At 29.1% G+C, this 11,995-nt stretch overlaps 1 protein-coding gene across 1 annotated transcript in view; it reads left to right on the forward strand.

Annotated features, from left to right (window-relative positions):
* LOC130892738 (steroid receptor seven-up, isoforms B/C) overlaps positions 1 to 11,671 on the forward strand; it is a 119,182-nt gene extending 107,511 nt beyond the window's left edge. Inside the window, exon 6 of the mRNA XM_057798313.1 lies at positions 2,420 to 11,671. Within this exon, the coding sequence (XP_057654296.1) occupies positions 2,420 to 2,685 (266 nt within the window). The 3' untranslated portion in view covers positions 2,686 to 11,671. The remainder of the gene's footprint in view (positions 1 to 2,419) is intronic.
* The last annotated feature ends 324 nt before the right edge of the window (positions 11,672 to 11,995 follow it).

The following is an 11,995-nucleotide window of genomic DNA, read 5'->3' on the forward strand; positions in this document are numbered from 1 at the left end:
ATGAATGTGAAGTGAATTATGCAGCACATAACTTAAACTAAAATATAAACAATAAAGGACTATCCAAAAGTTCAAGAAAAACTATAATGCCTATAATCTTCCAAATATCTACGAGTAAATAATATTCTAACAAATAATAATTCATTTTCATTTTACCTCATTGGTAGTTGCGACCTGTAGTTTGGAAACAAAAAAAAATGTTCATACAATTCAGTGAGCCCGGAGGACAATCTACTGCTTTTTCTACTAATTTATCTATATTTGATAATGCATTATTACCAAGAGACTTCTTATTATTATTAGAGGTTATCCTCATGAATTTTTCAACAACTAATATTTCTTAATTCTACATCAAAAGTAGTATGTTATTGATACCTAATTAAATTTGAAATAAATTTGCTAATGTTCTCAATAAGAAAATATTTAAATGCAATACTTATCTGTATACACCAAATGGCTCGAGCCAAGTTTTACAATGAACATATAGATAATAAATATTATTTTATCTTTATTACCTTAATTAATATAAAATACAGAAGGCACTCTTAATGTGTTGATAAACGTGTAAAAGAAAAAGCAATTTTTTCTTTGTGAAAAGCCATCTGGACGAAGTGAAGAATCCTCATTAAACAGACCATATTGCCCTAACTTGTCTGGTACAACATTAATCCGACATTTTCCTTGTTCCAAGTAATCATTTTCATTAGTATTTTTGGGAACATGATCTTATTACTATTGTTATAAATCTTACCTCATTAATCGAATAGAAGATATATTATCCCTTATCTCCGGGTCAGTGGGGAGTTGATGAATTCATGTATTTACCTACAGGGTCTTTCTGTTGTGAATTAATACTGCTGCTGTATAATGAATTTCCCTATGTTGAATCTATGTAGGTATCTGCTTTGTGAACATGTTACCGTTATTATTATCAAATATCGACTCATTATTCAATTAATAGACTACAACAATATCTTCTGAATTCTGAATATTTGGCATTAACTCTCCAAAAATAGTATAACAATAAAGGGACGATTACCAACTGAGGAAAATCATAAAATACCTTTTGACAGCTTCATGCCAATGACGTGTACGCTACTAAGAATTACTCCAATTCATGCCAGTAGCGGCTGACACAAATTCTCAATAGATAAAAAAATCCGAAATACGACGACAATTGTAGTTAACTGTGTATTTATAGAGCCATGTCAAATGAATAAGAAGAGGTCATGAATTTTAATGTCTATTTTAAGAATGAAATGTAATTAACTCACAACTTAGTTATGTTAATGGCTTATTCGCGTTTTTGTCTGGTTGCTTTTGGTAAATAAATCAATCAACTTATGTAGGTATTGCACCAAATAATTTTAAGTTTAATCCAGTGTATGATTTTAAATTTGATAATTTAATAAAGTCGCTACCTGCTTTACAACGCTAAAGGTACCTACGTTTCGGCATATTTAACATTACATTTTACGTATTGGCGTTACTTATTATTGTTACAAAGGACAATGCTCGCTGGAGATTATTCATTTTTGTATAGACAAAATTTTGCTTACGACTATTAAAATATATTTTACATAATCCTGAAAGACTTCCAAATAAGAAACTATAATTAGTCCTACACATTTCATTCACTAACTTTGAATATACTCCACACAAATCATTTATCCTTACCTAACCTACCTCATTCATGCCCTAATCCAGTTATATCCCGTCTACTTTTAAATGTGTGCGAAAAATGATTGAAATTAACATTAACACTAAAGGATGATAACTAATGATTATTGCGTTAAATTTTGAAGTTATTTATTTAACTACTATCAATTTAGAAAACGATAGGGAATAAGATATCTAGCTAAAGATTTAAAGAAAACAATATGTCAATAAAAACGTTGAATTCCAATAGTCATTATGTCGTCCGCTTGTAGATTCTGGCTATAGCATAAATTTTTACGTTACCAAGTCTGGTATTAGCGACTTTGCTGAATTAATTATTAAATATACCCTTCCGCTCTAATCTATGTTCATCAATTTTTAATGGGAATCGGGACAATTAAAACTTCCTAATGTAACTCTACTTCATAGAGAATCAGGATTTTGAAGTTTCCATAATCCTTTCAATTGTTCATTTACAAAGTTTCTTTGATAAAGATGTTTCCTTGCAGTAATAACTTTAATAAAAGCGAACTTATTTATTACCAGTGGCGGATATAAAATCCTTCTGTGAGATTATTATTTCTCACAGGGCTGTACTAATCCAAAATTAGAAGTTTCACATATAAATAGGTTCAGTATTTCCAGAAATTTTATACGGAATTAAATTAAACTATAAGTTAAGCTCTGTATCACGAAATATATTTTATATTAATATTTATATAACTATAAATTTATATAAATGATTTTTTTTTTGTTTCAGATGCATGTGGATTAAGTGATGTAGCTCATATTGAATCTATTCAAGAGAAGTCCCAATGTGCCCTCGAGGAGTATTGCAGATCACAGTATCCTAATCAACCTACTAGATTTGGTAAATTGCTACTGCGATTGCCAAGTTTAAGAACTGTTAGCTCAGCTGTGATCGAACAATTGTTTTTCGTGAGACTGGTGGGAAAAACTCCAATCGAAACTTTAATTAGGGACATGCTTCTATCTGGTAGTTCATTTTCGTGGCCGTATATGTGATACTTGAAATTATACTAGGTGTACTAGTCAACAATTCTCGTTAATGATATTAATCGAAATTCGTATATGTGACAACTAGTTCAAGTTATCTACGTTTAACTAAAAAAATACCTATTCCTTTCAAAAACTTGTCTAGTTTTCTTATAAATTGAATGAAAACATTTTGATAATTTGACTGATAGTTCGTGTTTAATATATTTAGAATATATTAAAATTTGCAGGCCATCTAAATCACTTGTTGACTTCTATTTATAGGATGGTGCATATAATATATTTCTACATTTCCTTTAACGTTGTTGCTGAAGGTTTTTTGAATTGCGGTTTTTCCATTACCTTACAATATTGTAAGATTTATAATTCCATTATACACTTGCTTACAAAATTTCGAAGGTCTTTCACTTCTTTTATTTTTGCCATAATCATCTACCCCGCGTTTTTGACCACTTCCTTCCTGGGATCGGTTTAGCAATTTAGTAATCCGTCTTTGAGTCAAACCACATCTTTTTCATTCAGTCCATAATTCGTTGCTGCTCAATTTCTGTGAGTTGAGTTTCACGGGGCATTATTTAAAAAAAGACTAATTTACACGAACCGTCGCAATATAAAATCAAACACGTGTATTCGTACTTCAACATTTAGAAGAAAACTGAGGTAGTAATAATCAATCCTCCAGTCAACCCGACAATAAAAAACAAACAAACAAACAACAAAAAAAACAACAAAATATCATTATCAAACAGATGGTTCTTGCCAATATAATAACATAAAAATAGATATTGAAACATTATTGTGCAATTAATTGATTTTTTAACTTTATTATTATTTACCTACTTTTTTCATGTTCATGTGATCATTTCTATTCTTATGGATATCTAGCTAAATTCATACCATATCAATTGGTATTTCTCTCGAAATGAATGAATAGTGAAAATTGGTATTACAAGTCAATGTCGGATTTGTTGCTGCAATATTAAATTTAGCACCTTCCAAAATTAGGTCAATAATAAATTTCGCTAGTTTCGCTCATTTCATAACTAAAACTTGTAAAAGTAAATGAATATTGATAATCCTCAAATGTTCACCGAAGATACAAATAATTCAAAAATTAAATATGCAGTTCTCAAATTTAATTTGTTCCACTAATAAAATCAGTTGCAAATGTGAAATGTTTTTCCTGTGACCTGTTTTTCTAAGGTATCTAATAGATATTCGAATTGCAATAATATGAATTATGTAAATAATATCTATTTAACGATATGTATACACAAAAAAATATTTGTTGTCGCATATACCTACTTTTTGTCTATGTACCTAGTTTGCTCCTTTAAAACATGATGATAAATTTTACGTACAATATCTTTTGGAAATTAAAATAATGATTGTATAACAAAGAAATTTTTGGTGATACGAAGAATCATATGCAATATGTATACATACAGAATTAAAGGTTTTGTATATTTTAATGATATGAGGTACGGTGATTGCTAGTGCTAGTTATTGAATTACTGGATATGTTCACATAACACAAACGTTTCAAAATTCCACCTGATTAAAAAGTTTTTCTTATACTACGTATTCCTTCATCTTAAGTCTCGTAACTAAATATTCCGGTAGTATTTTTTACTGGTTGACGAATTTTTAATATGTTCAATTTATTTTTCTTACGACAGTTTACAAAAATGATGTATTTTACATGATTCGAATTCTTGAAATACATTTTTTCATTTTGTAGATGTATTTCCCAATATATGTGGAAAATTATATAAACTATTTTTAGAATATATCTGGATATATAAGAATAAAAAATATAATACCCAAAATAATCTCTAATCCCATCTGAATTAACTGTGATGAAAAGATCAATGGGTATCAGCCATATTAAGGTTCCAAAAGGATGAAAATGTAAACCTAACATTTATCTAGTTTTCCAGATTTTCAAAATTTACATACAAACATAATTAATAACCTTATATACCAGACGGTGAATTCTTTTTATTCATAAATGAATATTTGCCCATTGCTTCTTGTTTTGTGCTACATTTTTTGCTTGTTTCCATATTTTATCTTCGGGTTTTCCGATACTGTATGATTCCACAGCTTCTTTGGTCTACCTCTTCTTTGTTTCTGTACTTGCTATGTCTTTTTTGGCTGTTATTCATCCTTATTCAGTAACTAAACCAAATCAATTTTTGTATTTTTAGTTGTCATTATTGTTAAAACTTTACGCCCCTTAGATATTTTATCCCTACAGCTTTTTTTGTAATTTTGTGATTGTTTACGTCTCACAATAATAGACTATTGGTATAAATTGTGATGTTTCGTTTTACGTACAAGTATAGTTATCGGCTGTTTTTTTTCACTTTTGTATTTGTATTTGAAATTGTACTATTTTTCTACTGTTCAGTTCTATGGTCGTTTATGCGTCACTTTTCCTAGTACTTCTTAGTGATTTGCAAGAAGCAGAAAAATACTTCCCATGTATATGCTGCAAAATACGTCAATAGTCAAGAAAATATAGATCTGATACGCTGTTTGTTGTTCCACTCGGTTAACGCCTCATTTTGGACTCTTTTCGTAACATATCTCCAATAAAATAATTCCTGGCATTTAAAGTTTTTTTCTTTTAACTAGAAATCTTAAAAAACTCTTAGATAATCAAGTGAAAAATAATTAGTAAAATTTGTCTGTTCAGAATATTCCAATAACCCAAACATTGGAATTTCCAGGAACAAACATTATTTTTACCCTTAATTTTAAAAGTAGTACCTATATATTATTAAAAATGAGTATCAATTCATAATAAGTTTTTTGATTTTTTGAGTGAAGTAATTTTTAATGACTTACTTAAACGCAATGATCAATTTGCGGTTTTTATAATAATTCTAACTAAAAAATCTAATAACACTTTTCAACTTATTTTAAAGTCAAATTATTAACATTGATCAATGCAATATGTATATACATTCAGGTAACGATGGAAGTAATAGACACATTTAATTCTTTAGGGATGAATAATGAAAATATCAGAGTCAAAATATGAACAGGTGGATTCTAAATGTGATATACCCAGATTTTTTCAGTGTTTAGTGTATCGAGTTTATTTTATGTAATATTGTAAAGTTTATATCTGTTTTTAGCAAAAACATGGTAAACACTCATATTTTACTTTCGATTCTAATCTCTAAAAGTCCCACCGAAAAGGTGCATCCATTTCCAGTATACCAAGACATATCTAACGAAGCAAAATCGAGCAAATATCAAATCGCCAAAAATAAATTATTGGGAATTACCCAGAAGAAATAAATGTTCCTTTTTATATCAAAAAAATAAATAAATAGATGTATGTTAAACTAACACATAGAATTAGATGTATATGTAATGGTAATATATTTTATCCAATAATTGTAAGATATGTAAATAAATGAACTTATTCTCAAAACAAAACAAAAACTGTTAAAATATTATTTATTCAAACTAACGTAAATAACATGAGTGCAATATACAAGAATACATAGAAAACGTGTACTTATTAACCTCTTATTAGAGTCCGTAAATAGATAATAATAAAGTAGCTTGTTTGAAAGGTAGATCACAACATGTCCAACTTTATGGACCTAGTTGGTGCCATAAAATCGTTGTAGTAAATCTCCGATAAAATTTGTCTTTTTACTTTTTTCCAAATATTTAAATTAATTGAGGTCATACAAATATTCAAGTCGTTCCTTCAAAGACGATTAATCATTTAAGAAGTCGTTTTTATTTGTTTTAGTTTGTTTACAGTCGCAGATAGGCATTCCCATCAGATTCTTAGAGCATAGAGCATTTAAGAAGTTTGGCTTCACGATTGAGAATACAGGCTATAAATTAAATCAAATTGAATGAATGTAATGTTCAATTAGTTATATTTAATAACAAGAACCAAATAAATTAATATACGTTAATTAAGAATTATCTGTGTTAGACGCCTTCGATATTAATTCAAAAATACAAATTTTCTATGTAATCTAATTCGATGTATTCAGTTATGGCATTTACAACAAAATAACATTATAGAGCAATTTTTGGGTAATATGATATGATGAAAATCCACTTACTAATCAAAACTATTGATTTTACGAAAATTCTCACAAAGATATAATAAACTCAAAGTTGTCAAAGTTTCTAGCAATGAAAATAAATTCAATCGTTTCCGTCATATATATGAATTTTTATCAAAATGCCTTTGCTTTATAACTACGAATGAAGCAGATGTTCATAAATATTCTCTTTAAAATCATCTAATCCAAACTAAATTACTTATACTTGTAGGTAATTATTAGAATTTCTATTTTTTACCAAACATCTTAACTTTTAAATCTCACATAGATAATTATTGTTAATGAAAACAAGCAGTTGATTGATTTGGTAAGCACCGTCTAAAAAGGAATTTGAATATCCTTATTATTTTTTTGCTCCAAGCTGCTACCGTTTGATGAAAAATCAGCTATTTTATATTAACCGAAAATTGCTTTTTATCTAATTAAACATATTTTAAAGAATAAAGACTAATTTTTTAAAACGTGACTGAAGTCTTGCCTTGGCCATATTTTCCTACTACTTTGAAGTATGTTTAAAGTTATATATTGAGTTATTTAGCGTTTTTTCTGTCATTTCAAAAAGCAAAATAATTCGTAGAAAAATATTAATCGAAATCAACAATGAGTAACACTATATATTAAATAATAAAATCCGAAGATTCCACTTTTGAAATTAGTTTGGGTGCATCCAGGGAATATTTTTCATGTAGTATCAAAGGTATGTCTTTCTTTAATATACCTATTTTATGCCTCTTTTATAAAAAAGAAGGTGGTCTGACCATATAAAATGATCATTTTCGAATACTAAAATTTTACTGTCGGCGATTGGAGGTTATAGGATTGTATATCCGTTCTGATCTTTAAATGGTTGATACTATATAGAAAGCTGAATGATGTCATAAACATAAATCATGTGTTTACGGACACTCAATAAGTTCGGTATAAGCTATACTAGCATAAGCATTCATTTGTATGATATCAGTTTATTGTCTAAAGACAAAAGGGGATACTGATTTATTATTTTCAGATCAGCAATCATCCAATCTACTCCAGGCTCCCGCGAAACGTCTCCTAGAGGCTCTCGACATGAGTCTTGACGAGTGAAAGCGGCAAGAGTCATCCACACTCCCGATTTTTTCAGTTGTCCACTACATCTACTACAAACAGAAGGGATTCAAGTGACTGCGTTACATACTATGTGTCTCCCAATATAATGCCTTGCGTTTATATCACCTAACAAAAAAACTGAAGCGTAGTGGATGACGTCAATGCACTGTAACATGACCTATATTTATTTCCTGACTTATCTGACCCCATGTGTCTTTCACTCCTCTGACTCGCCTCTGAAAAACAAATAAGAAGCAGAACGACAGTAAAGCTAGAGAAGGCGAGAAGACACGAGCGCATCGTCCACACTCTCTCTAACTCGCGTTCTCTTGTTTAGCCTCGTGGAGAGTGTATTGGACCTTATCCAATCATACAATTGAGAGTGAACACTTCTTTAGATCATTTCTGATTTTCATAGAAAAATAGACTTTTTCTTGCATCCTTTGAAGACTATTTCATATGTTATCGATTTAAACATTTTCTAAAAACATGTTCTTAAATATTTGGAATAAGAATTAAATCTGATATTTTGATTTGGTTTCAAGATAAACAGCTCTACAAATTTCCACATGACAGCTGTCTAATGCAGCATGAATATAGCTTTTCTCATATTTAATAGCCTCATCACTATTTTTAGAGTATCTGTACCAATTTTTATTTCATATCCGGTTTATTATGTTAAGTATGTACTCGTTATATTATTTCAGCTTCTTGACAACTTCTTTAATAATGTTATAGGTTGGGATTTTGGTCACTACTGAATTGTTGAGAGATATATAAACATTCCGAGAGCAACAAATGAGTTTTCTACGAATTATTCATAATTTTTTCCTACTTAGATTTAATGCATTTATGTTAACTCTTTAAATCCACCAAATATTTTATTTATTAAGAATTTTCGGTAAATTCATTTATGAGTTATTAAGGTAGTCAATGTTTACATTGTTTTTATGGTTTTTAATATTTGTTAATTGTTATCTTGTTATTTTTAATCCTTATTGTTATATATAAATATATATATATATATATATATATATATATATATATATATATATATATATATAAACACAATGCCCCAATAAAAAGGATCCACCCCAAATAGCTGCGGAGGTGATAACTTTTTAAAGAAGTTATGAAATACGTCGACCTTTAATTCATGTGGATACATTTGACCATAATAGAATTCCAATTATTGTGTATATTTTTCAAAATAATCACTATTGATTTCCATACCAAAGTATAATCTATTTTCAGTTCAACCATTATTGAAACATTCTTTGACCTACATCTTGAGGTTGTGTTGCAAAACCTCATGTTTCAAATTACCTCAAAGAAAGAAATCAGTGTTTGAATCGGGTGATCCTGAGGTGACTCCAATCCAAGTCCTCATCTCCCAATCCATCTATTATGAAAGAGATTATTCAGAAAATATCGTTGTCTACCAAATGTAAGTAAATATCTCTATCTAGGTTACTGACAAGAGGGGCCCGACAAGGTGCTCGACAAAAATTAAATTTCTGATGATTTTAGGTATGACTTTCAATAAATAAATATGAATTAGTCTCACTTAAATCCCTCTAACTGTGTCTATTCACTTGACCGTTCAAATAAAAGGTATATTCATCTAAAAAATATACAATTGTATAGTGGGCTGCTTTTATTTTGCATTCTTTGTTTAATTCGTGTACGAATCGTATTTTATATGAATGTTTGTGAAAATTGCTTCATTTCTGATCAGTCGCTAAGATTCTTGTCGTCTGTTTTCCATTTATTCATTCATCCACCGTTGATCAATATTTGTATAATTAATATTTAAAATATATTCCTTCAATTTTTTTTGTCTTTCTAAATGATGCCCAAATAAAAAAGGTTTATTCAAAAGACTCTTACTATGTACTTACTATGATAACAATTAGTTGATATGCTATCCAGTGTAATGTATTTGGATAATTCCGACAATCATCAATGATTCCATTGAATAATTTTATAAAAAATTATTGCCCTTGCACCCTTTGCAGCTCAAAGTTTTAAGGAGATGACGCTGGTGACGTGTTTTCCTTGAAATAAAAGTTCTTGCTTTTTACCATTTTTCTAAAAGTTATTACCTCCACATTTATTTAGAGTATTTTTCGTTGGGACATCTTTTTATAATTGAGTGGCCGGTTTTAAGTGTGTCACGTTGTGTTTTTCTGTACTTATGAATTTTTGTTTATTCATTTTCCTACGAAGGTGTACTATTAATAATTTATTGTAAATAATTACTGTTATAAATGGTTTGATAACAATTAGATATTACTTCCAACGAAAAGATAATAATGGTTAATAACAAATAATATTGTCAAAATAGGCAATAAATATGTGATCGGCTATGAGAAATATTTTTCGCTGTAAGCATTATAGTGTTGAATCTAAAACAAATTGTTATTGTTTTTTAAACTTTCAATTAGCAATCTAATCTTTAACTGAGAAATATTTACAAACATAAATGAGTAATAACTTAATATATACGAGGATGAATTAAATGTTACAAACAAAAGCATAATTATTGGTCTATTAATTTGGTTGAATCAATTTTACGATCCATTTTCAAAGCATTTACATATACCATCAGTTTAAAATATATCTTTCAAACCTTAAAAAGAAGAATGTTTCTATTGATGGTGAAGTGATCACCGATAGTATTTTGTGGAGAAACAACTAGTAATGGTAGATGAATAAAAACAATTGTATCATTTCAAGCGGGTTTTTCTGGTAAACAATATTCAATTTGTCATATATATATACGTATGCAGACCTATGTGGCCCTCGGTTTCGAGATCTTTCACTCTCTCTTTTGATTTCTTCTGTTTTTTGCCTTATTTTACTAGGTTCTCACTCTCCCTCACTGACTGTTCCTCCACCATTTTTCTTCTTCTTTTTTCTCACCGTCTTCACCTTTTAGTACTCGGTTTACCCATTTTTCTTCTGTCATTCTCCATATATGTCCCACCCATTTCGCTCTCTGTACATTAATTATATGGGTTATATTTGAGTGCTTATACAATTCTGACTGTTCTCCTTCTGTATACTACATCTTTTTTAATTCCCTTGTAAATCGTGTATTTTTTTAAGCTGAAGACGGTTCTGGATAATGGATCTTCCTGTCTCATCCCTTTTCTTATTTTGATTATGTCGGAAATAGTGTCCACCAAAATTACTTGGCTCTCGGTTTTTGGTATTATCATTTCCACTAATCTCCTCAATTTATTTTATATATTTAAATTTTCATTTTTTTCTCTCTTAGTGGTATCAGGGGACAATCTGTAATCGATTTTCCTGCTTTAAAACCTCCTTGGTATTCGCTTGAATTTTCTTAGTGATATCTGTTTCTAAGTATTTTTGTCAGATAATATGTTATATTACTCCCATAACAGAGAATTTTCTCTTCCAATCTAGTTTTATGTATACCCGCACAAATCACAATTACAGGATATTGAATAAAAATAAGAATTGAATTTATTCATTTCTTTTTTGATAAACCTTCGTAGGAGCACTTTGTCTTTGTATTTAATTATTGGTTTTCCTTTGTGTAACATGGTGTATACCATATATAGTTTTTAGTTAGTGCAATCGTTTTTTATCGGAAGGTTTTATTGAACATATATAATAATTTTAACATAATAAATTTAGCCTTAAAAGGCCAGTTATATTAAGCTGATTAAAGCAGTAGAAACATTTGTAATAAAACTTGTAAATATCTAAATGTATATTTAAAAAAATAATTGTATTTGTCATTTGGAAATAAATTTGAGTTTCACAGGGAAGAGTTTCCTATTTAAATATTTTCTTTTTTACTTCACAACTTCATCCTTAGGAGCTAAAGCATCGATTATTTATGTATTAGATTTCATTTAAACCCTATTGTTATTATGTCTGGAACCGTTAGTGAAATTCGCACTGAACAGATACCACTCACAATTAGACAGTCTAATACGCTTTTCGAAAATCAGGTTGTCGTCTTCAGAGCATTCGTTATTTGAATGTTAAAACAAAAACAGATCAAGCAACATAAATCCAAGAAACATGTTACAGCTTCATTAGGCACTTACTTAGTTTATTGCGATTTAATACAAATGAGTACTGGGATA

The sequence above is a fragment of the Diorhabda carinulata genome, chromosome 1 (genome assembly GCF_026250575.1).
Source record: "Diorhabda carinulata isolate Delta chromosome 1, icDioCari1.1, whole genome shotgun sequence".
Classification (NCBI taxonomy): Eukaryota; Metazoa; Arthropoda; class Insecta; order Coleoptera; family Chrysomelidae; genus Diorhabda; species Diorhabda carinulata.